The 26,322-nt window shown below is 44.8% G+C and overlaps 1 protein-coding gene across 2 annotated transcripts in view; it reads left to right on the top strand.

Moving 5' to 3' along the window:
* Nucleotides 1-3,309: 3,309 nt before the first annotated feature.
* TMEM67 (transmembrane protein 67) overlaps nt 3,310-26,322 on the top strand; it is a 34,762-nt gene continuing 11,749 nt past the window's right edge. The window contains exons 1-17 of one of the 2 annotated variants that reach the window (XM_078864168.1): nt 3,310-3,539; nt 7,398-7,480; nt 9,176-9,275; nt 11,561-11,648; nt 11,776-11,887; nt 13,340-13,393; nt 14,467-14,582; nt 15,925-16,024; nt 17,388-17,474; nt 18,898-18,963; nt 19,072-19,225; nt 19,790-19,889; nt 20,632-20,731; nt 21,411-21,467; nt 22,079-22,177; nt 23,080-23,178; nt 25,427-25,513. In XM_078864168.1, coding sequence (XP_078720294.1) covers nt 3,323-3,539; nt 7,398-7,480; nt 9,176-9,275; nt 11,561-11,648; nt 11,776-11,887; nt 13,340-13,393; nt 14,467-14,582; nt 15,925-16,024; nt 17,388-17,474; nt 18,898-18,963; nt 19,072-19,225; nt 19,790-19,889; nt 20,632-20,731; nt 21,411-21,467; nt 22,079-22,177; nt 23,080-23,178; nt 25,427-25,513 — 1,719 coding nt within the window. In that variant the 5' untranslated portion in view covers nt 3,310-3,322. The remainder of the gene's footprint in view (nt 3,540-7,397; nt 7,481-9,175; nt 9,276-11,560; nt 11,649-11,775; nt 11,888-13,339; nt 13,394-14,466; nt 14,583-15,924; nt 16,025-17,387; nt 17,475-18,897; nt 18,964-19,071; nt 19,226-19,789; nt 19,890-20,631; nt 20,732-21,410; nt 21,468-22,078; nt 22,178-23,079; nt 23,179-25,426; nt 25,514-26,322) is intronic. The other variant, XM_078864169.1, reaches the window with a different exon arrangement.

Genomic DNA, 26,322 nt, shown 5'->3' with positions numbered 1-26,322 from the left:
ATCACATGGCATGATCTCGTCGGGTTTTATAAGGTAAGCAAGTTTCAGCCTGGATACATGTAAATGGGTGGCCAACTGACTAGACCAATACAGTATACACACACACACGGTACTTTAAAAAAATGTTAACACTTATATGGGACTCGTTTTTAATGGGAAAAGAACGGATAATACACTAACATGATAACAAATGTATGTTAATAGTTTCGATTTAAAGCTTTCGTGACTGCAGGGATTCGTATTCTTGGTTCTTTCGGTAAAGTCACGTAGAAGGGAAATAATAAAATAATAACATTTTACTAAATTCTCACGACGTTTCGATTGCTTGTGTGTGAAACCCACTGCTGTGGCTTCAGACGACTGCTGTGGATTTCACACCTGATGATTGCTTGTGTTGCAATCGAAACGTCGTGAGAATTGTATTTAATTTTATTATTTCCCTTCTATGTGACTTTACCGAAAGAAACAAGAGTATGTTAATGGCTTCAAAAAGTTCAAAGTGTTCACTTATTCGCCATTATTGTCAACACGTGCCTGAAATCTTCTCCCAGGTGGTCTCCAGAGCCTGGAGGCTGCACGTTTATTGTACTGTTGCAAACTCTCAGAAGTGTTAACATGGTTTTGAATCGCCCTGTATAAACCTCGCCTGAACCACTCCCACCTGTTATGTAACCATAACAAGAATGCCACTTTCAGACACTAACTTATGTAGAATTGTTGGAAAGCGCCTTTGAATAAGGCGGTATAACACATTCCTGCGGAGGGAGCTGATAGGAACGTTGGGTTGCTCGGTCAATGACCAGGCTCAACCGCGGCGTGGTGTATTCCGCAAATATGCCCGACTGTGGGCGGGCACAATCCGGCGTGAGTAGGTTAAACGTTGAGTTTTATAAGGGTACCCTCTCCACCCAGCCCCTCCGTCCGTGTATCAACATCGCCCCCTACTGCAAACACTTGGCAGGACCCTACAAAAACCTTTAGACTCAGTGGGGCTTTCCTGGCTTAACAAGTGTAATAATACATTATGTAAATATTCTTTGGTTATTCGTTCCTACCAGCCCACCCCGCAGGGTCCTGTTATAAACAACGTAAGTTTTCCCAACAAATGTGATTAAAAGTTTACAATAGCGACACACACAACACATCACTAAACCTAGCATCCCTCGCTAGTTGCATAAGTCGATCCATAACAGCCGGATTAACAATAGCAGTAGCAGCGCACTATAATAAAAATACATAATAAGTTCATACGTCGCTCATCTATTGCTGTATTTTAAATTTCAGGCCACAGGATAGCAGTGGCAGCTATGTTTGTACAACTCCTCTAAAGCATTTTTGAGTGATTCTCTTGTTGGTAACGATCCAAGCTGGAGTTTATTTGCGATAGCATTCCAGACCCAGGGGGCATCTATAGCAAAAGCCTTTTTTTCCAGTATTTGTACAGCAATTAGGAATGTGACGCTGGTAAATGAGCGAAGATCTTAGCTCATATTTGTTTTTTGTTAGGGCATCTCACTTTGTGACGTCATTTATGGCCGGGCCCTTACAGTAACTATTAAAATACCCCCCAATTGCTCTCTCACTCCTGAGCCAACATTCCATCGTTGGTAGTGACGAACGACCATCAATTGTCCTTCTACCAACGTGACCGACCCATGCTCTCAAGAATTGCATGTACTCCTGGTCTGTCTCTCCCGTCTGTAGTTTTCGGGTTTTGTCTAATTCTACCATTAGCCTATAATGCTATACTCTTTGTTTTTTTCGGTAAAGTCACGTAGGTAAAAAAAAAATCTAATGAAATAAATGAAAACTAAATTATTATTTTTTACCTTCGTGACTTTACCGAAAAATATCATTATAAAAATAATACTTTATTTATATTATTTTTTCTATTATTTATTTTTTACCTACGTGACTTTACCGAAAAAACGAAAGCGTATGAATCCTTGCAGTCACGAAAGCTTCAAATCTAGGCGATATACTATTTGGGTCTTTCGGTAAAGTCACAGAGATAGTAAAATAATAAATTAGCCTGTTGTATATGAAAGTGCAGCCTCTACAATTGCTTTGTTACGCTATTGAGGGTGGAAGGGCTTCGGCTAAATCGCTCTGCGTATTGGAAGAGTTGGGAATACCCAAACACTTTAGCGGCCCAACACACGCGACCTCATTGAGCACGTGGTACACAATCCAATGCGTGCTGTAAATGTGACGTTCTACGCATAAAACTACCCCGTTGTTATTGTTTTTTGTAACTTATCCGATCTACCCCTACTTGACATCTGTCATCAAGAGCTTTGTAGTTCATCGAATTTATCCAGGTTCAATAAAGACTTTGATTATGCATGGCTTTACACACAAATATGTTCTCAACCCTGAGGGGTCTTCTCCCTCACTAAGATGGCCGCTACCCCGAAGGGGTCGTTTCCCTCACTAAGATGGCCGCTACCCCGAGGGGGTCGTCTCCCTCACTAAGATGGCCGCTACCACCGAGGGGGTCTTCTCCCTCACTAAGATGGCCGCTACCCCGAGGGGGTCGTTTCCCTCACTAAGATGGCCGCTACCCCCGAAGGGGTCGTCTACCTCACTAAGCTGGCCGCTACCCCGAGGGGGTCGTTTCCCTCACTAAGATGGCCGCTACCCCCGAAGGGGTCGTCTACCTCACTAAGATGACCGCTACCCCGAGGGGGTCGTCTCCCTCACTAAGATGGCCGCTACCCCCAAATGGGTCGTCTACCTCACTAAGATGACCGCTACCCCGAGGGGGTCGTCTCCCTCACTAAGATGGCCGCTACCCCCGAAGGGGTCGTCTACCTCACTAAGATGACCGCTACCCCGAGGGGGTCGTCTCCCTCACTAACATGGCCGCTACCCCCGAGGGGGTCGTCTACCTCACTAAGATGACCGCTACCCCGAGGGGGTCGTCTCCCTCACTAAGATGGCCGCTACCCCGAGGGGGTCGTCTCCCTCACTAAGATGACCGTTACCCCGAGGTGGTCCTCTCCCTCACTAAGACGGCCGCTACCTAGAGGTGGTCGTCTCCCTCACTTAAATGGCCGCTACCTCGAGGGGGTCGGTCTCCCTCACTAAGATGACCGCTACCCGGACGGGGTCGTCTCCCTCACTAAGATGACCGCTACCCGGACGGGGTCGTCTCCCTTACTAAGATGGCCGCTACCCCCAAATGGGTCGGTCTCCCTCACTAAGATGGCCGCTACCCCCAAATGGGTCGGTCTCCCTCACTAAGATGGCCGCTTTGGTTTGTTCACCACGCCCCTTGAGGCTGGCGGCTCGCCCTCGTTGCCCTGGTTACGCGTGGAGAATGGCCGCCGCCATGAAGACGCTGGTGAAGTCAGTCACCGCGGCGCTGCTGCTGCTGCTGCTCGTGGCGCTTTATCCCCGCACGGCACACGCCGCCACCTACGCCTCCATCTACCCCTTCGTGTCCGACGCGAATACGTGCAACATGAGCTCCTTCTTCAACTCCCTCGAGCTGCGTTGCACCCCTTGCAGCGAGAACGCCACCAAAACGCCCGACGGTGAGGGGGGTCACACGCGCGGCGTCTCGACCGGTTGGTGGGCCACTCCGCGGTCCACTCGGCCTTGTTAAACGTCAGGGTTGGGGAAACAAAGGCGGCCGGGGGTGGGGGTTGGGCCCACAACAACCCGCACGCAGCTTCATAGGTGCTCGCAAACAGAACTTGCTGCTGTAGTTTGGCGTTCCGATACGGGGTGGGGGGGATTTTTGTCTTTGTGCACATTTCATCATCATCACCGGCCATGATCAATCCACTGCTGGATGAAGGCCTCCACAAGCTCCACTGGCCGCCTCTCACGACGATTGTGCGATGCAATGAACCATCGTCCTCTCTTGGAGACGCTCCACACGTTGTTGGCTACCACTCCCGTCAGTATTCTCTACCACTCTTCTAGTGCGAACAAAGCGCACTTTCTTTAATAGTCTGACCGATGTTAACAAATTCCCGCTGAGGGAGCTGGTAGGAACGTTGGGTTGCTCGGTCAATGGCCAGGGTCAACGGCGGCGTGGTGTATTCCGCAAATATGCCCGACTGTGAGGGCGTGCACAAGCCGGCGTGAGTAGGTTAAACGGTGAGTTTTATAAGGGCACCACGGGGTGACCAGCCCCTCCCCACCCAGCCCCACCCTCCCCTCCCCACCCAGCCCCACCCTCCCCTCCCCACCCAGCCCCTCCCCACCCTCCCCACCCAGCCTCTCCCCACCCTCCCCTCCCCACCCTCTCCTCCCCTACCCAGCCCCTCCCTACCCAGCCCCTCCCCACCCAGCCCCTCCCCACCCTCTCCACCCTCCCCTCCCCACCCAGCCCTTCCCTCCCACCCCAGCCCCTCCCTGCACGACGGACGGACGGACACAATAATCCTCTGTGGGCTGGTGTAACCAGGAGGTTCCTACCAGTATTAACGAGAAACCGTAGGATGATGTGCAGACAACGTGTGCAGTCAGTTTTGTAAATTTCGCTGCTGGATGAGAGTCTCTCCGCCATTCTTCACGCTGGTCAGAACAGTACAGCATTGTGAAAGAAGGGAGCGCAGAATAGAACAACGGATGATTGCTGCTCTCCCCTCTTGCTGACAAGCCCAGTTGCTTACACATCAACCCCACCAACTTCACCCACAACGCCACATCCACCACACCACAACCCCCACCCATCACATCCATCACACCACAACCCCCATCCACCACACCACAACGCCCACCCATCACACCTACCACACCACAACCCCCACCCATCACATCCATCACACCACAACCCCCACCCATCACACCCACCACACCACAACGACCCACCCGCCACACCCACCACACCACAACCCCCACCCATCACACCTACCACACCACAACCCCCACCCATCACATCCACCACACCACAACCCCCACCCATCACATCCACCACACCACGACCCCCACCCATCACATCAGCCACGCCACAACTGCCAGAAGCCATGCCACTCCACCAACCACTTTACAATCCTCAATCCCACCTCGCACAACCTCCAACACCAAAGGTACGGAGTTCCCGCAAGGGGCCCCAGCAACTTTCCCACCACTTCTGCAGCGATGACACCACCCCGCGAAAAACGTGAGCCGCCAGTTCGCCGCTGCTTGCTTCGTCTCCAACAATTCGGCTCCACCTGCCCATCCTCTGCTGCACCACTGTTTCCCTGTCAAGCCACACTAGGGGAATGGCCATACAACCTGGCAGTCCTCGCACATATTCAAAGGCAAGAGCTGTTTTTTGGTGTTTTTATGTTTGGCCTTCGAGGCTTACATGATCATATGATCACCGTTTCGTATCTCATTGAGATTATTTGACTTGTGGCAAAGAAAGGGCGCCACATTGGCGAGATGTGGTATACAGGAGGTCGCGGGTTAATCTCGACCCTTTTCTCCCTGTGGTCGTGTGGATTTTTCTCTGGGTCCTCCGTTTTCCTCCACATTTAGAAACGAGATTAGAGTATATGGCTGCTATACATTTCCACGTGATTAGCCACTTCAATGTGTAATGCGAGTGTAAGCGGGGTTTCGCTGCTCGGTTCTGGGCCAATCATACGGTCCAGGGTATTGGGGGGCGGGGCCCCGTATGGGGGCGTATGTGAAGGTCCGCCGCTCACCTCCGGTCCAATCGGATGCGAGGTGAGCAGGGGCGGATCCTAAGGGCGGAGCCAGCAAGGCGCTATGCGGAGGTCGGATCTGGAAGGTTCGGTGAAGGGCGTGGTGAGAGAGAGGAGACAGGATCACGTGGTGAAGGGAATATAGGTGGGATCCCGGAAGGGCTCCGGGTCAGTTGGTGGAGTCACGAAGCTGGACCACGTTGGGTGGCCGGAGGGGATCCGCGCCATCAGCCACGTGGCTGGAGGAGCGTCATTCGGTTTCGGACGCTGTCTTTCCGACAGCCCTGTTCTTCACCTGAGGACGGCTGCTTGCGTTGTGGCCGAAACGTCGTGAGAATTGTATTTTATTATGTTTTATTTTTATTATTTTATTATTTCCCTTCTACGTGACTTTACCGAAAGAACCAAGAAGAAAGACAATATATTGCTGTCAAGACAGTTGCTGGAGCTCAAAACAAATAGCTGCACTGCTGAACGCCGAGGATGTAATTAATTCGGTAAAATATTCTATTAACCCGGTAGATAAGATGGAACAACTATGAACTGTTAAATTTTATTTGGTTAATAACATCTTTCCAATGATTGCTCAATTTGTATCCGTCTTCTCAGTTGAAGTTATGTTTATATATCTGGATGGCTTCATAAACAAATCTCTGATGGTAGCAAGACGGCTTGCAGAGTACCGTGGTTTCGGAGAAAACAATATCATGAGAGCCCACAGCGTTATAGCAATGATCAGCAACGGCGGAGGAATTAATTCTGCCATGTTTCAGATCTGACTTATGCTCACGGATCCGGTCAGAGACATGACGTTTCGTTTCCCCAATGTAACAATCACCACAGATGCAACTTAGTTTGTAGACTCCAGGGTATTGCAAGTCAAGAATGACATCCTTCACAGATGGGATTAGATCACGGATTTTGTGTACTGTACTGAATCGGACCTGGATCTTGTGTTTGTTTAAGATTTTGGCAATATTTTTGGTAACGCCTGCTATGTATGGTAACGTGATGGTTTTGATTGGCGTCTCAGGGGTTTGTTTCTCCATGGTTGGAGAGACAGCTTTGCGGATAATACGGTCCGAGTATCCATTCATCTTAAGGGCCTGGTGTCCGTGTTCCAGTTCACTGGTTAGGTGGTGTTGGTCAGAAATGCAGTGGGCCCTATGGTACAGGGTTTTGATGAGGGAATTCTTCTGTGTCGGATGGTGGTGGGATTCAGGTTTCAGATAGGAATCAGTGTCCATCAGGCCTCTTCTCAAACAAACATCCAGGAATGGTAGCTTACCATCATTCTCCACTTCCATGGTGAACTTGATGGATGGGTGTATAGAATTTATGTGGTTGAAGAATTGGTTCAATGCTGGTTGGCCATGTGGCCAAACCTTCTTAACTCCGGCATCTCTCCCACTTTAGTAAAAAAAAATCGTGCTGTGGTTGTCACACCTGATGATGATTGCTTGTGTTGCAATCGAAACGTCGTGATTTATTTATTTTTATTTTATTATGTTTATTCTCATTTTTGTATTTGTTTCACCTACGTGACTCTACCGAAAGAACCAAAGAGTATGGATTCTTGCAGTCACGAAAACTTTAAATCTAAAATGTTTAGGTCATTAACTGACGGTGTTTATAAACCAGTTGAAAAATGCATTGATATTTACTTACTAATAGCTATTATAAGTGAGTGTCTTGGCTGATAATTGAAAACTATCTCATGTGAATGATCTCTGTGTTTGATGGCAGGTTATTCGTGCATGTGCAAGCCTCGCTTTAGGTTGACAAATGACAAAGGTGGACCCATCACGTGTGAAGCGTGTGAAACAAATGTGAGTAGAATCTGACCACACTTCACTCCACCACAGTTAAACTCTAAACACGCACAATAAGACGTAATTTGTTTCTTAAATACTGTAGTTCTTTCTAAGAGTGTACTGACCACATCACTGTTGTGTAACATTGTTACTGCCAATTAATATTTTTTTAAACCAAGTGCAGTGAAATGAATAATTGTATACACTAACTTTAGACTCATACTAGACTACAGCTTTCAACTTTTGAACAATTTTCACTTAAATCTGTAAAATGTCAGAGCCAAAGCACTATGACTTAACCAAGTTAATGAACATTTGGTGGCCATATTACTGCGTTGGCAGTAGTGCACAAGGGCAATTGACAAAAAACCTCACCACATTGGTCAATAACACTGCCTTAATTAATAGCGCATACATTACATGCTTTGATTTATGTTTTCTTAATGTTCTATGAAGAAGGGCCGTCACCGGAACCGTTGCCTATTATATACTTTTCCTATTAAGGCAGTGCTATTTATGAATGTTGCGTTTTTAATTGTTTAAGGATTGAAATGTCCAGGTGGCTAGTTGAGTGGAAGTCTGATCTGGCTAACACTGCTTAAACCCTCACTTGAAATGGACTCGTCTACCTGTGATAAAAAACATCAAGATCTTATGATGGTATCAACCCAGTAAGCAATGACTGTACAAAAAAAGATGTGAACACACAGGCATGGGTTTGTTTCAGTAACAAGACACATAGCAAAGAATACAATTTGCGTTTGTCGATCTGTCGTCCTTCTGGACCATTGGTTTCCAGCAGCTGTTTAAGCAACTGTTTAAGCAACAGACACGATACTAGTCTTGATTTTCTGAGTCTCATCACTACGGAGCCCACTCAATGCAATATTTATGTCATGGGCAGCTCTTGCCTGCCACAAATGCTGCTGGAAACATGGGAAGTTGAAGGTTTACAGCTGGTAAACTTAATTATATGTATTGTTGTGAAACAAGCCCTGGTATGTTTATTTATGCATTATTCAAAAAGTATGTTTTTTTATTACCCACAGTCCATTGTGTTTAACTCAATTCAGCCGACCTCTAATAGTTGTAATTACAGAGTATATTTAGTGAGTGACAGGTAAAATGGCAGTTTTGAGTTCAAGTCCCTGTTACTAGTTCACTCACCTCATCATCACTGAGGTCAATAAAATATAAACTGTTTTGTGATCTTCATGGGACCTCCTTTGCCAGTACCAAAATATGAGAATAGGTTTTCCCCTTTTTTCTGGCAACAAAAACAGATGTTAAGATGTTTAAACAGCAAACTGAAACCTTTTTCAAGGAATCATGTCTGCATTAACCACAATACTGTTTGCATTCTGATCACAAGTATTGTGGTTAATGCAGACATTATTCTTTGTAAAAGGTTTCAGTTTGGTGTTTTAACGTCTTAACACCTTTTTTGTTGCCGGAAAAAAGGGGAAAACCTATTCTAATGTTTTGTGATCATTCATTAGTTGGTCGTTTACAAAAAAGTTGTCCATTCTCATGCGAATCTTGAATTTATGCTAAAGGCCCAGAGCTACCAGCAAGGATAAGTGCCTCTCCAATGTTCATTTAAGCAGGAAGATACTTTGACTTTGTACTGAAATTACATGATGTGGTGAATTGTCTGACAACAATCATGTAAAACATAATGGATATCCTCTTCCCATCATTGTCGTGCAGAAAACTGTGAGCCAAGATGGCAGGATGTGCATTGCATGTCCAGATGCTTTTCTGAATATAACTGATTATACCTGGAAGTGTAAGGATCAAGCTATTCTAGGTAAACGATCTTTTTTCTCCCTATTTAATTCCATGCTTTTACTTTGAGTTGTATATGTTGCCTTTCAGATAATTGGCTTAGCGTTGTAGTTTTCAACGATATTTAGTTATACAGACATATCCCGGTTTACACCCACGATTAATTCCTGAAAACCAGAACATACATAGAAAGTACTTAAATCGAAGCAAAGAGATGGGATGGTGCATCATGACATGGTACAGAACCTAAACAGAGGATGCTCAGTTCCGTCTTGCGCATCCATTGTGTGCACCTGTTAGTGTGAAAAGTAAGTGTATATTAATGTCGCCGTGCAACCTAAACGATGTGGGTCCTCATGTTAAAGTTCGTAAATCGCGAGTACATTAAGGAGAGGTATCACACTACGTAAATCTGGATTGGGTATGAATAAGTTAAGTGTGTTATAGCGAAAGTACGTAAAGCGAGAGGGCTTAAATCGGGATATGACTGTACGAGCAACCTGTTCATTCTCTGGAAGGGACAGTCTATCCATCCATCTCAGCCAGCTAGCCAGCAACAGCAACAGCATAGCCAGCAACACTTTTACTGATAGAGATTCATCTCCCCGACTTTGGGGCCGTCCATAAATGACGTCACGCGATTTTGGACGATTTTTGACCCCCCCCCCTCGTCACACGACGTCACAAAAAGTCAGACCCTCCCTCAAATATGACGTCACAAAGCTCTGCCTCCCCCCCCCCCCCAAAAAAAAAAAACATGCTTGAAATCGCTTTAAACTATTGTCATTGTAATGCGTATTTAATGTGCCGCTGCACTCTGATGTTGTAGGAGAAAACATTTCTTAAAAAGTCTATTTATTCAAGTAGAACGTGTTGTCTATATTTATTTAAAGTTGTGCATTTTGATGTGACGTCATATTTTTCAACCCACACATCGTCACAAATGTCTGACCCCCCCTCCCACTAGGTGCATGACGTCATTTATGGACGGCCCCTTTCTTTTGAATTCTCTCTTCCACATATCCAATTTTATCTCAAATGTACGCTTTGTTTCTGTTTCTATGTCTCTATTCCTCTGTCCCCTCTTCTACCTCCCACTCTATATTTCTCCCTCTCCCTACACTGCATATCACCCACTTCTCCCCCACCCTATCTCTCTCTTTGTTTCTCTCTCTTAACTCTCACGCTCACTCTCCTTATTCTCATGTCTCCCTTTCCCATCTCAGTCTCTCCTGCCTCTCCCAAATCTGCCCTGCCACTGTGGTCGCTTTCCCTCACCCTCTTTCCACTTTGCTGTCTCTCTCTTTCCTCTCCGTTTGATGCCCTTTCAGTCTCTCCTCGCATTATTTCTCTCCCTCTCCATCACTTCCTCCTCTAGCTCCCTCACCTCCCTCCTCTGTCACCCTCCCTCTCCACCTTCATCGGTCTCCCTCCCTCGCCGCACTCTTTCTCCTCTACTCCTCCCTCACCTCCCTCCTGTATCTCCCACCCTGCCTCACCTCCCTCTCTCTTCCCCAGCTCCCTCTATCTCCCTCCCGCACCCTCTCCTTCTCTCTCTTCTCTATCACAATTGTGCACGACAGCCGGGATGGAGGGTGGATGGGAAGGAGTCGTAACGTCAGCAGGCACAAATCCAGCTCAATGCTGTGGGATATGGGCGACGTCATCACGCATATGTGCCTTTGCGTTGTGACGTCATCACTGCACAGGCTTGCAGAACCCAGTCAGACAGGAATCCACCAAGGCATCCAGCCAATACACTTTTTTCTAATATAGTCATTAAGTTGTTTGAGTAACAAGTGTAAACCCCCTAAAAAACAATCAAGTAAAATCACTGCGTTGTGCGATCTGTTAAAATGCATTCTACATGGTCATCATCTGTCCATGTGGCGCTGCGGTTAGAGCTGTCGACTCATTCAGAAAGTTGAAAGTTCTGGTCATGTGTCAGCTCTTTCCCGTTGAGGCTTATAACATGAATACCCCTGTATGGGAGACCAACAGTGGTTGTCAAATGGAGAGACTGGTTCCCGTCATGAGAATGCGTAATATCCGCCATAAAGCACATTTGAATAGAGACACTGACTTTACATTATTATTTCTTCCACAAACAAATACTATCACACTCACAACTGCAGTGGTTGTCATGCTATATACTGGTACTAGCCAGCAGAATGTGAAATCTCTCATTATTGACTCTGGAAATAATCAAAGATGACCACCTCTCCATGCTCATTTGAACGGTGAAACTTAAGTTTGAATGCCACAATCCGTGTGATAAGCGTTTTGTGCTTTCCTTTTATTGATCAGTGGAGCGAGAACAGAATGGAAGTCAACTCACTGAGGCACGCTGCATTTCTTGCCTGAATGACACAGTCCCAAACTCGCAGGGTAACATGTAAGCAATGCCTTAATACGCATACAGCTCACCATCCCAGTCTCACCACCTATCTTCAAATCCCACGATGCTCACTTTGTTATTGAAAAATGCAACCTGAACTCTGCCCCCTCCTGCACGCACGCAGGTGTATACGGTGCGGAGACACATTTTTTAATGCGACAAGCAACAACTGCACGTGTGTTAATGTCAAAGGAGGACTATGTCTGGATTCGAAAACGTCTCGCACAAATATTCAGGTAAGAATACGACTTATGTATTTCCTTACGTGTCTTTAAACGCAAAAGTCTAGGTTTAGTGAATTATTGAGAAGCACTATGCACAGTGAAAACAAAATACAATAAAAAATTATCTGGGCAAGAGCCAATCAGTGTTAATCGTCTATTATGATCAATGCTTTGGTCACATAGCAAGCCACGGACCTGTATATAAGCCGGACCTCTGAAGGGTCCGGCTCGGTCATCTCCAAGCCGAAGACCGAGGACGGAGCTGAAGATAGGGCCCTGTACCCCAAACTCCGCTGTCCTTCTAAGGGCCGGAGCTGAGTGAGGCCAGTGGCCAAGACCCAGAGATCTTGGCACGGTCGGGTCAGCGTAGCCTCCCCTAGGGCCCCTAGCCGGAGGGCTAAGAATTAGAGTGGTCCCAGCGTTAGGCGACAGTATAGCCCGGAGGCCATACCTCCCCAGGTATCGGGTGAAAGGGGCCATTACCCCTTTGTGTTAGGAACTCTGCAGTCAGAGCAGTTAAATAAATATTGCGTTGCCTCACGGAAGTTCTCCTCTGGTTATTGACCCACTACACTAGTACAGCACACCAACTTGAGTACGACGTTTCGCCAGTAATTACAACTAGCATCATCAGGCTACAGCCAGATTTGTGTTTGGGTTGCTTTTTCGTTTAACAAAGAAAATGTATTTGCTGTACAAGACATTTGGTGTTGCAGTTCCATTGCATGTATGTATGTTGAACTTATTTTGCATCATACTTAGTCAACCATGCTAATTGTAAGTGGGGGGGAAGGGAATTGAAGCCATAAGACAGTCTAATTTGTGTAATTTCACATGAAAAAACTCACAAAATGGTTCACACATTCATCACGATCACGATTTTTTTATTCCTTTAACAAGGGTATTAAAAGTCATGCTAAAGTTATGAAACTGGTAAAAAAAAACTGCCACATTTTTCATCTTGATAAAATAACTTGTGGTTTCAGGTGCGACAATTATGTCAACACAAAAACGTGTCACTTGAAGGATGGTCTAGAAAAATAGAGTTGAGCTAAATGCCTGTAATCAAGATAGCAGACTAGAGTGAAACTATCACCCTAAGCTAAGCATGGTTGAGCCTCGATGGGGCTTGGATGGGAACAAACTGCATGATGGGTAATATCGGTTGTGGGATACAACAGAGGGCAGTGCAGAAAATGCATTATTTCTACGATCCTCCTGCACTGATCAGTGTGATGAAGTATAGTCAAATAACTGCCATGACCTGCATGGCATGGTGAGGCCCTCATCCTGCAGTGAATTAACAAAAGGGTTGTAAAAGTGCATTATGTATACCAAACAGTTCACGTGCTGCTTCTATACACAGTTGTATATATTTGTCCTGTTGAGTGTGTCAAATGTTAATTGTAATTAGTTGATGTAATGCTGCGTCGTTCAATTAAAACTTTGTTTTCCCCTTTTCAGATATCCTCACAATGGTTTACAGACAATTATGATGCTGCAAAGGTTGCCTGCGAGGTGAGTACACCACCGTTAAACGTCATCTGATGTTTCATTGCAGAGTGAGGCAATCCCGAGATGGAATGAAATTGAACATTGTTGAACATATTTTCGCTGTCATTGTGCCAGATAGGGTTGCAGTTCGAGCATTTAACTCGCAGTCAGAAGGTTGCCAATTTAATTCCCGGTCAGGGGTCAAGCCAGCCCTATAATCCCGCAGTGCTCGATAAAATGAGCAGGACTTTGTTGGAAGGTAACAGCGGTCAACCGATGGAAAGACTAATTCCCATTGTGGGAATGTGGAATTTCCACTACTATTTCAAAAACGTAATTCACTAGATTTGTGAAAAAATATGTGAATTTAATTTTGTTTGTAATAATTTACGATTCACGATGAATGTAAATTATATGAATATACGAACACACGACAATACAAATGAGAGAGTAAAGGAGCGAAATAATTATTGAATTGATTGATGGCCCTGAATTTTCACAGTTCATTGATTCACTGGGGGAAGGTGTAAATGGTTACATGCTTAGAATACACTTGCTTGAAAATCTCTTGAATTATTACACAATTCATAAGGAGTGCATCTGGACTGGTTTTTACAATCGTTTCATCAACAGTCAAGCTTGCTTGAACCAATTCTGGTGAGTTACCTGATCGTTTTAGGGAAAGAACCCTTTCGGGTAAGATATGGGTCCTAGTTTGATACGAAACTTTATAATACATAACAGAGAATAACAATTAGGCATTGTTGCTGATAATATCAATCACAATAAATAAATGCATCTTTTTAATATGTGAAGAGACAAATATGGCAAGGAAGCATGATGTATTGTGTTATTAACATTGATAATGGCGCTTAATTATTATATTGTATAATGGTGGGTGGCTGGTGATTCCTGGGTTCAATCCCCAGTATTTCAGCAGTGTTTGCTTCGAGCTGAACCACTCAGCCACATCGAATTCAAAGGTTCGCTCATAGCAGCAGCAGCAGCATGAATGGCACGGCTTCTAAAAGTTTTTAAAGCACAAGTGCCCTTGCCATTGGCGTGTTGCTTTGTATAACACTGTAATTTTTGTGCAGCAACACCAAAACCGGACTGCCTGCCAAGCACTGGGCAACATGTGTGTTATGTTCATGAACTTTGGGGACTTGAATACGGATTGCTATAATTTTTTCGTCACTGGGACCCAAACCTGGTGAGAACAAGAAGTATGGGCTGAAGCTCTTCCGCCTTCACGTGTTTGGTGCTGTTGTGCTTGAATAGGTGCTGAAATGTAATGATTTTGTGTTCTTTTTTTACTGGCTTTGTACGTGATACATGACCGGTGGCATGGTGCTGTGATTAGAGTGCATAACTCACAATCACAAGGGTGTGAGTTAACTCGCCATCAAGGGATGTCAGTGCAGCTCTTCATCTCCTCCCGTGATAGATGAAATCAGTAGCACTTTTTGGGAAGTCAACATTGGCTTGCTCCATGGATCGACTGGTTCCTGCCGGATGATTGTGGCGTCTTTCACCACTGTCACATGCTCGCTTGAACAAGGGAGATAATTTGTATTCTTGGGTCTTTCGGTAAAGCCACGTAGATCGATCAAATAATATATATTTTTTAAATAATAAAAATAATAACTATCACTAGAGATAATTTTATCTTACTTATTGTACATGTTTGTACAACAGGACAAGCCCAACACCCTGAGCTGATTTTTCACAGCTCATTACCCAGACCAGTAACAGTGCTTTGCCATCCAACCTCCATTGGCTTTCATAATAAAAAGTGGTATGGCTAAGTATTTTCTCACATTAGCATCACTAACCCAGCTTCTCTCTACCTTCCATCTATTACCTGTGCCCCACTCCCCCCTCCCTCTCTCCTTGCCTCCCCCTGTCTCACAGCACGGCAGCCAACGCTGCAGCATCCTGTACCATTGACATGCTAATTTTCTCATGCTCCGCCCACTTACCCCTGGGATTGAGCCCACCAAAACCCTTTATAAGCTCTTGTTGTTAGCAGATCTTTCTCCTAAATCAGCAGTTGTCCTGCTGTATCGGTTCCGCATGATGGCGGTCGCTTGTGTTGCGATCGAAACGTCGTGATTTATTTTATTTCTACATACGTGACTTTACCGAAAGAACCAAAGAGTATGGCTAAGTATGTCAATGTGATACAGAAAAAGATGGACGGTGTGAAATGCGTGGACGTGATTCGATGGATGCAACAATAAATGGCAAAGCAATACAAGTGATGAAAAGAATTGCCGTTTTCTCAATGTAAAATTATGCAGTTTTTTTAATAGGCTTACAGTTCATCAATTAAATCCAAATGTTGCCAATACTTTAATGGCATTTAGCCATCAAGGTAAATAAAATGTTGTCAATCTTTTTAAGTCCGTAAATACTTGTGGTTTTGCTTTAACACAGGCGGGCACGCGTGTGACTCTTCACATGCATAGATGGACGCACGTGCACTATCGGAAAATTATGGCTCGGATGTTTTCTGTCTTTGATTGTGGATCGGACCCCTCCTATTGTCACAGGATTGCGAACCGCCCGTGGATTTACTACCCGAGTGATTTCGCAGCCACCGTGCTCACATCCACCGATTTTCCCGTGGTCTTCTCTCTGCGGGGATCAGGGGTTCGTGAGTCGCATCGCTAGAGCACATTGAATGTCAGCGGATGTGTGCGTATTAAGGATGTTGGGTGCTGCTGCTGTTCGAGCGCTCGACTCAACGATCAAAGAGGTTGTGAGTTCAAATCCCCATAGGGGATTGACTCAGCTCCTCATCTACCCCTTGGGGTAGATACATTGAGTAGCACCTTTTGGGAAGTCACGCATGCTGCCTTGGTAAAATAGCACACTCAATCCAGGGGTCACAAGTTCATTACATCCCCCTTCCCTTTGTCCACCCAGCAGTATTAGTTGATCGGAAGGTCACGTGTAATGGGTAAAGTGTGGGGACTCCCACCTTTTCTAAGAGATCTGGTCGGTGTGGAAGAGTAGGCCAAGCAATTGCAGGGCTGCACCTTTACCTTGTTTTACCTTTGTGGGAAGTTAACAATATTTGTCTTGTGAATATTTTGGCCCCTGCCACGTGATTTTAGAATTTCCTCCGCCAAGCTGCCATTTACGGCTGAGTACTATCCCATACTAGTTTGAGCAGGGGCGGAGACACTTTGACATATTTTGCTGTGAGATCTTTTATTAAACCAGGCGAGATCCCATTGAATTACTCATCTCATGTTCGAGGAATACTTAATACAAATATAATAACAATATTGGCATAGTGATATAACTTTTAAAAATAACAGCATTAAACAAGAGGACCGTGCACGATAGTTTGTGATGTGTCTCCACTTGCTCTTAGAATCTTTAATAACTTGCATTAGTTATTGGCTGGCTGTTATAGATGTTGGTATTTATACTGAATCCTAGTAGTTTTATTGTGATTATTCACGTGCTTGTGGTGTCTTACTGTGTGCATACACTAAATATTGTCGACAGCACCCTGAAGAATATTGACCTTTGCCACTTAAACACATTCCTGCGGAGGGAGCTGGTAGGAACGTTGGGTTGCTCGGTCAATGGCCAGGGTCAACGGCGGCGTGGTTTATTCAGCAAATATGGCCGACTGTGAGGGCGGGCACAAGCCGGCGTGAGTAGGTTAAACGTTGAGTTTTATAAGGGCACCACGGGGTGACCAGCCCCTCCCCACCCAGCCCCACCCCTTCCACCCCCCACCCAGCTCCTCCCCACCCTCCCCTCCCCACCCCACCCTCCCCACCCAGCCCCTCCCCACCCTCCCCTCTCCACCCAGCCCCACCCCTCCCATTTTTGGATGCAGGATGGACGGAAATAATAATCCCCTGTGGGCTGGTGTAACCAGGAGGTTCCTACCATTATAAGGAATCAATAAGTAGTGGCTCATGCTGTGTTCCATTTGTGTTTATATAGCGCCTTACAACCTAGAGACTTAATTCCTTTTTTCTGTCTGTGCCAGGAGAGCAAACTGCAGCTGATGTTGGGTATGTATGACATTCGTGGGAAATTCTTGGGATACAAACTGGCTGTTGGCGGCCTTCTGCAGGTGAGAAGGTGAACCATTGACTTGGTGTTGCTTTAAACTATCCATTGTTACTCGGTGGCTATATGGCTTGTAATGGCATGGTGGTGAAAGCACTGCACTACAGCGAATGGATAGGTTTAACTCTTCCCACGGTGGTTTACCGTTTTTTCCCGCATATAACCCACGGCGTATACCACTTTTTACAAACAAAACAAGACCCTGCGGGGTATATGGAGGTGCGGGCTATCCCAAAAATATTTTACACGTGTGACGTCATAACTCGTTTACATTTTTTCATGGTAGGACTATCCACTATGCAACACTTTCCTTTGACTAAAGCACTGCTGACTAAACCACTCACACTAAAATTGCACATTATCACGTTTTAAATTAATTATTTGTACAATTAAACGACAATGTTTGAAGTGCGCGCACTTTGTTTACCGGCGACGGGAGAGCTGGGGGGAGAGAGGTGGGGGGAGAGAGAGGTGGGGGGTTGGGGGGTGGGGCAGCTGGGGGGAGAGAGGTGGGGGGCGAGGCGACAGCGTTACCGTAGTGCCGCTATTATCTGCGCAGTGCGCAATCTACCAGTGCGAAAACTGTACTTATCTACCAGTTATGTGCTACTTATTTATTGGATGTTTACTTTCGTTACTTATTTACTGTTTTAAATTCACTCGTTTCCGGTTAGTTTGTTTTCTTTGTGCACGTTATGATTTTAATATTAACAATTGATAGTGGAATGTATTACAAATGTAAACTTTGTATTAATATGATGGAATTAAGCTGCGGTAACGACGTTAAAGATACGAATGCATGCGGGGTATATGGAGGTGCGGGATATCTGAAATTTGTTTTTACACAAAACGCTATTTTTGTGGGGTATATGCGTCTGCGGGTTATATGCGTATACGGGCTATATGCGGGAAAATGCGGTACATGCTGTGCTACAGCCTCTGTTGCTTAGGTACAATCTCTGGCCATCGTCATTTATGCACTACTAATCGGTATGCTGGATTTATCCAGCTGGCTGGACTCAGAGATGTAAAGGTCAAGAGGTGAAATCTCCTCCAAGGATCTGGCGAGCCTTTTGTCCCTCCAGGGCCAATGCAATGTAACTTTGTGTGCGTTAAAAAGTGGTCATCTTCTGGAGAGATGGGCCCACATGATGGAAATTAGGAAGTTCCACCTCTAATTCAGAAATTAAACACTGCCTCGTGCTCATATGATCACAATTTGAATTTACCTTGAATGGGTTTTAATTTTGAATTTAGTTTTCTATCTACGTGACTTTACCGAAAGAACCAAGAATATGGCTAAGATAGTTTGAAGTCGCGTCAGTCTGTCTGCATAATTAACAGTGTTCAGTATATGGACAATAATGTGTGTTGTTTCCCCAAGTGTCTGACATGTGTTTTCTGGTCTGGTCTTCACACACAAACAGCTGTGCCCCGGCACCCTAACCCGCCTGGATGCGGCGTACACCTTCGGCACGGCCTACGCACAGTCTGTGAGTAACGTGTCTCCTCAGGTCTTCATGCGTCCTCTGTGTTAGTGTGTATATGCTATACTCACTTTGTATGTGTCCGATTGTGTGTGTTTTATACCCATCTGCCAGTGCACTCTGTCGAGGACAACTCTACAGGAACTCTTCCCGGAGCCAATTTTTTACGATCCCTACGTGCAGTTCACACAGGACGGGAAGGAATATATGTATGCGCTGCCAGTCCTCAATGCCAACCTGCAAATAGGGAGCGCAACTCCAAACAAACGTAATGTTCAATTCACGAGACTCCCACATCTTTGAATGAGACTAATACACCACTCCAAACTTCTGATCCCTCCAATGACTGTTCACTCCTGGATAAGCCACAATATCCTTCATGGCTGATTCTGTGACCACATTATATTTTACTGCCCCCTGTTCCAGCAATTAAAGTCTCTTGCCAACCCCTACGGTTGACCACTCAATTGGAAGCTGTTCTTTCATTTGTACTCAACACACTCTCTGAGATCTGCCCCCCCCGGTTCACACTTGCTGAATTTCTCCCATGTTTAAGTCGAAGCTTAATACTTCTCTTTTTTTTTAAACTCAGCTTTAAAATGCATAGCTGATGCAGGTTGTAAACGTTGGAAATGGTGAGAAAAAGGTGGCCAGTCATGGTTTTGGTGACACCAGCACCTTGGTGCTTTATCAGCCATACGACATTCTGACCACATTGCCACCCCATGTGCCTTACCAGTCTTCGTAAGTGCTCACTTCCAACACCCCCCTTTACAGAGTGGAAGGCTGAAAGGGAAAGTGTTGTCTTTGCATTTGTATATGTAACTTGCAGAAAGCGATCAAACTCAGTGGAGGCTGATGCGGCGATTTTTTCTGGTGGACGCTTGGACTAATTCAAACGCCATAAACTACGCCAGTTCCATCACCATCTCGTGAGTTTACACGCCCAACGTGCCTATTTCTAAAAGGAATATGCAGCGCATCACCCATTACCAAATCAGCATCCATCCACAGCAGTGCGCTAATTTAATTTGACCACGAATGCTTTTGCAGCCGCTTATAAGCCACGTGTTTTTCCCAGGTGGAGCCGTGTGTTGAGCATTTCTTCTCCCGCGCTTTCACCACACACTACTGTGGATGCCTTCAACTCCTGAAGACACCCGCGGCAGTGCGTGGCGAAAACGCGACAGAGGAATTGCTACCCGACCTGCAAAAGGGCACTTGGATTGGAGCAGTGTGCGAGTTCAAATCCATTCCTAAAAATAAAACATTACAGATACGTTCCTGAAACTCTCTATAATTCATCCTTAGCTGCAAATAGACACGAGGAGTTTGAAATCCCCCCAGCGTGCCTATCTCAATTGGATTAATATGTCCAGCCATCACCGTGCACCTTGCATATGGAAGATATTTAGTAAGAGGAATAATGGAATCCTTGTTTGGTTCATATTTTGGCTGTGGATAATTGTGTGTTGAGGCCGCAGGGTTAGTGTGTGAGTGTGTTGAGGCAACGAGTTGGTGTTCATCCCATGGGTTAGTGTTCAGATTGTGGCTTTCTTCTTAAGCTTCATGTACAGACAGTGTTTGTCTTGTGGAGAGACAGACCACCACTGTCATAAGAATGTGGGATGTTTACCGGTGGATCATTGTGGGCTTTTTGTGTGTTTCTGCTAGAATCACGATGCCGACCAACAGTGCCAATGGAACAATCTACCCTCCCCTCATCACAGTGGAGTACACTAGCGTCAGTAAGACTTCAAATGACAGTTTAAAGGTATTTTTATTCTTTTTAATTTTTTCAACAATTTACCACCTAATTTACTAGCACTTAATGCAATGTTATTCTATCTTCCTTTTAGACTCCCTACATTGCATAGTAATGAATGCTTATCTGGGCATCAAAAGCCGGTATACACTCGCTTTTGTTTATATTGTAACAGTGTGAATGAGTGACAGTTTTTCATAGCAATAAGCCATCTCCAGTGAGATTCTAAGGTCGAATATTGGTTTCTGTCACTTGAGCTTTCTAGTGGAGTGACATTAATGGTTTCAGTCCAGTCACCAATAACCGCACAAAAAAAACAATAGGTAATTTAGATTTTCTGCTGATTTGGCCTTGTGCAGCTATAAAGTGTAATACGTGTATCTGATATGTAGCACCATCAGGTTTTGAGCGAAAGATATCGATATGAAGTGACTTCAGCAATAGTTATGTACGCCATGTTCTGAAGCTGTTTCTTGACGAGTCGTGATCCTCGGCTGATTGAAGGTTTCCAGAAGCACAGTTATTTTCTTTTTGGTACAAATCCAATTGACGCAACATTGGAATATGATAAGTGATGATATGAACTGTGAATTGTACGTTTTACAATGCATGTGTTTGTCAATAATTCATATACTGTAATATTTTGACCTTACAAATACTTGAATGTTTTTTTTTCTGTTTCCCAAAGGTGTCATTTTCTGTCATTTACAAGACAAATCAAGCAGATGCAAAGCTCCAGACAGACGTGAGTAAAGAAAACAATTTTAGAATAGAATGTGGCAGGAAATCATGTAATTAGGACGAGGAGGTTGCAAACAGTGAGGCAAATGTACAGAATGGAAGAGGACAGGTTACTGAATATGTGGCCAGGGACAAGATCGAAAGCCAGATGGTAATGATGATTGGACTATAAGAGTAGACTTTAGAGTTGGGGTATTCAATGTGCGAGATATTTGGGATTCGGCAAAAGTAAGGAAGTTATGACAAGGTGTAGTGTCATATTTGCCTACAATGACCTCTGATCAATATCACCCAGTGATGTGCGTTCGTGTTGTGTCCGAGTGTGTGTGCGTGCATGTTAATTTATGTGTGGTGTGTGTGTGTATGTGCATTTACTTTTGTATGCATCCTTGTGGTATGTGTGTGTGTTTTCAATGGCACACTGCTCCGATTTGGATATCCTGACTTGATCCTTGCCTTGCATATTGGTGCCAAGTGGTATCTGAAACCAACCCAATTAGTACCTGGTGCATGTGTTTAATGCGTGCCTTGTTCATTAACAGCACTTTCTCCACCCCGAAGGCATATCAATCTTACGGGGATCAACATCTCTGTGCGTGTTTGTTCATGAGACAGATTGCGCTGGGAGTGTTGGGCAGCCTGGCTGTCTTCTACGCTATGATGCAGACTACTGGGTGGCGCCGTCGGGCCGGCCTGCAGATGGTGGAATTCAGCGTGAGTGTCTGACCCTGCAGAGGGAGTGGAAGGCTTAGGGGGTAGCTTGGTTGCTCTGGTAATAGGATAATAAACTTAACAATTTTTTTTATTTTACCAGGCAAGGCCCACTGAGCTATATAGCTCTTTTTCAGAAGCGACCTGGCCACAAATGATAGCTCAACCAAGTGGCTTATTATGTGGACATTTATTGCTGTCAAATACTCTAAACGCATTTTTCTAAATGTGGAGGGAAAAACCGGAGGACCATGGGCAGAACATACAAACTCCAAATATGCAGGCGTTCGGGTCCAACGTTGGTACAGTGAACCAACTCCATTGCCACTCCAGTGTGGATTTAAACCAAAATCATTCCCAAACAATGTTAGGGCCCTTAAAGCGGAGTTAGTATTAGTTTGCGGCCATATATAGAATAGGAAGCCAGATAAAGCTGAACATGGTCTAAATGTGGCCACGTATACATTTGGAAGTATATGTAAAGCCCATTCAGATAGCTGCTTCTCATGGGAATGTGGACTTCCATTTGTTAATGGGCTGCTGTCACATATGGGTGCAACCGCATTGCCTGCTTGATCAGGGAAACACTTTAATCTGACTTGATTTTGAGAGGCCCATAGGCCATTCGTTTAAATGTCAATTGTTATCAATATTTAATAGATAATCTAGGGATCCTACTTATTTAAAAATATCCATCTAAACTGTAATAGATACTGGCTACATTGCGCTGCTTACCAGTTGTGTAGAGAGCGACAATAGGAACGTACAGTGTTGCATGCATGTTGAACTTCTTTCACATCGTTCGTAGCCAACCGTGCTAATTGGAGGTGCGGGGGACGGACAACAAACTAAACTCAAAAATCAGTTCTTGTTACGTTGATGGTGTATGTTGTTGTACATTGCAGTCACTCGTGAAGTTTTTCTTGATCCTGGCGGGCGCGCTCTCCAATGTTTTCTTCATCGTCACGTTCGGCACTGGTCTCTACTGGCTCATCATCTTCAAGGTGAGAGCTCCTGAGTGCTTAGAAATCATCCAGAAATAACAATGCGATGTCTTTACACCACGTTATGCATGGCTGGGTACACAGAGCATCGACATATATAACCAAGGCTACATATGCACATAGTTGCCCCATGTATATGCTATGATATTGCCAAGGCCACATATGTACATAACTGGCCCATGTAGATGCTAAGATATAGCTAGGGCAAGGTATGTAATAATGTACTGAATCATTGACATAAATTCATTCATACAATCACAATATAATTCACGAAATATTTGATGTATGAATGGATTATTGTTCATTTGTATATGCTTCATGTAATCGGTTCACAAAATTCCATAGCCACTACAAATTATGCATGAACCGAAATGAAAAATAATTTGTTCCAGAATTGTGACAATTGATCGAATTGTCACTGGATGAATAATCACTAAGTTGATAACCAGTGGTGGCTTTCCACAAAATTGTTCTCTTGAAAATGAAATAGGGGGATAAAAACGGAAGTTGTTTGCTTGGCATGTTTGTACAATGTTTGCATATTCCCGTATGTGAATGACTGAGCACCTGGAGAAAACTGACACATCGGACGGGTTGGCATCAAACTTTGTGCACGTATACAGCAGTTAACAACCTACTTGCTGGACTGCCTACTGCTGGAACTTTTTTGCCCTGCAGTTGGGTGTCTTGCTTCCAAAGTGCTGTCCTTAGCAAATGCCGATACTCTGCTGTATTCCTAAAGATGGAATAATTTTTCTCAACAAGTGCAAGATGAGCATCACCTTTTAGCCCAGACCATTTTACATCTAAGGAGCAATGAAGGATGACAATTATTGCTGTAATGAGAGAGCTGGAGAATAACTGGACAAATATAAATGATGGTTGGTGGTAATTGATATTCACTTGGCACACCGGTCGTATCTTACTGCGCAAAACTGAAATGAACACCAGCGCTGGGTCTAGGACAATGCTAGCGGGAGCGATGCCCTCAGAGAGGTCATGCATTGTCCATCACGAACACTTACACCTTAACGTTCCTACATGTTTACTGTGCCTTCCTAAGTGCATCATCTCCTGCCAAGTTCTTAACGGTGTCGTTGTTTCCTCTCTGCTCTTGCACTTTAACTTCCCTCAGTCCACAAAGGCAAGTCCACTTCTTTTGCCTCCTTTTTTGTTTTTATATCTACTATGACATAATTTAAGTTTGTGTTTTCCCAGGGCATGTGAGCGACACTTGAGTTATATCTGGCAATGGCAAGTGAGCGATTTCGAATGCTTCTTCTTTTGTGGTGCTGTCATTAGAGTGCTCAGTTTTCAATTGGAAGGTTTGTAGGTTTCAAATCCTTGTCCGACGGTCAACTTAGCCCATCGTCTGTCGTTTGTCAATACAATTCGTACTTCTTTGTAGGAAAGATAACAGTTGTTGGCCTGTGGGTAAATTTGGCCCTTCCTGCTGATTGGCTTAGAGCCACCGGTGGAGTTGAACTGACGTCATTGCTTATTTGAGCAAGAAGACAGGCTGACATTCTACTCAAAGTGTTTTTCAGCACTGATAGTGGACCGGGAATGTTACATAGCCTTGACACAGCACAACAAATGATGTAAGTGATGGCGATCAAAGAGGTAGTGGCGTGAAAACTGTTGATGCTAATGGTGGTAGGTGTTTGTGATAATGGTGGTGATAGTGACAACACTGCTAGTGGTGGTGATGTGATAATGATTGTGGTGTAGGAAGTTATTGTTATGGTTGTGGTGATAATGAAAGTTTTGTGACATTGATAGTGGTGTAGGTGGTGATAATAGTGATATTGTAGGTGGTGGTGATGGTGATAGGGGTCGTGATAATGATGGTGATTGAATGCACCCAATCCCATCAGATCTCAGAAGCGAAGCATAGTTGAGCTTGGGAGTGCTTGGATGGGTGACCACCATGCCAAAACAGGTTGTCATAGGGCTTGATGGGCCATGAGGTTGGCAGTGCAGACATCTTTTTGTTTTACTGTACTTGTATGCTCCCACATCGACCAGTGTCGTTAAATTTGGTCAAATAACCCCCACGACCAAGTGGCCTCGGGAGACCCTCATTCAGCAGTGGATTGACAATAGGGCTGTACATGTTACATGGTAGTGCTTTATTATTATTAGTATATGATAATATGACACTGCTCTGCTGCTGCTGCTGCTGCTTTTGAGTGGCAATGCAGCACACGATGGCCTTAAACTGCGATTCCCCCCCCCCCCCAAACAGAGCCAACAAACCGTGGCCGTGATTTTGCCCACGCCGAGCGAAGAGAGGAACTTCATCATCTACCTGTCCTGCGCGTTCGCTCTCAAGGCACGGCAAGCGTCCGTCAATCGCACATTCACCTGTGTACTAGGGCTGCGCAGTGTCTCTCGGCAGGCATTTGCATTCTGTGGCTGTGACACTAGGACAAGCGATGCCCCTTGGTGTTACGATGCCCACATAACCATTCTGGAAGTGCTGTCGCTGTGATGTAACGATGTACAACATTGACGCTGTCATTTCGATGGTTAGTGAAAAATCCTAATTGTTATGGCAGTGGCCTTGGGGCAACCACCAATGCATTACTCCTAATTACTAGTAATTACTCCCAATTCGTACTCTTGTATATACCATCTTTTACAATAGTCTGCTAACTGTGTCTGACTAATTGCGAAGTAGCTGAGGTCATATGATTCTGAATGATTGGCGTGGTGAAGTACAGTCCCATTAGGCTTGGGGAGGTCTTCATCCACCATGGCCGATAGCGATAGCTACAGTCACATATAGGTGGGTAATACAGGTGATGGCCATGATGGAGTCTTTCTTTAGCGATACTCAGTATAACTGATACCTGGAATGCTGATGTCTAGTATATTACAATTTAGTGATAATACATTAGCTTCACCTTCATCCAATTGACCGTGTTTTTCTAAATGAATTCCAACTGTGCCATTGGCATTATGTCATGAGTTGAAGAATACATTTTGGAAACCCGACAGAGCTGTACGCAGCACGTGTCATAGAATGGCCCACAAACAATATTTTTCGTCAGACTTATGAACAATCCTTCAAATGACCGGCATATCCTGTAAAATGAAGATGGTACACTTTTCAATACACTCTGCCACAGAGTGTTGCAT

The sequence above is a fragment of the Lampetra fluviatilis genome, chromosome 17 (assembly GCF_964198595.1).
Source record: "Lampetra fluviatilis chromosome 17, kcLamFluv1.1, whole genome shotgun sequence".
NCBI classification, from domain to species: Eukaryota; Metazoa; Chordata; class Hyperoartia; order Petromyzontiformes; family Petromyzontidae; genus Lampetra; species Lampetra fluviatilis.
This window is presented reverse-complemented; position numbering and strand designations above follow the sequence as displayed.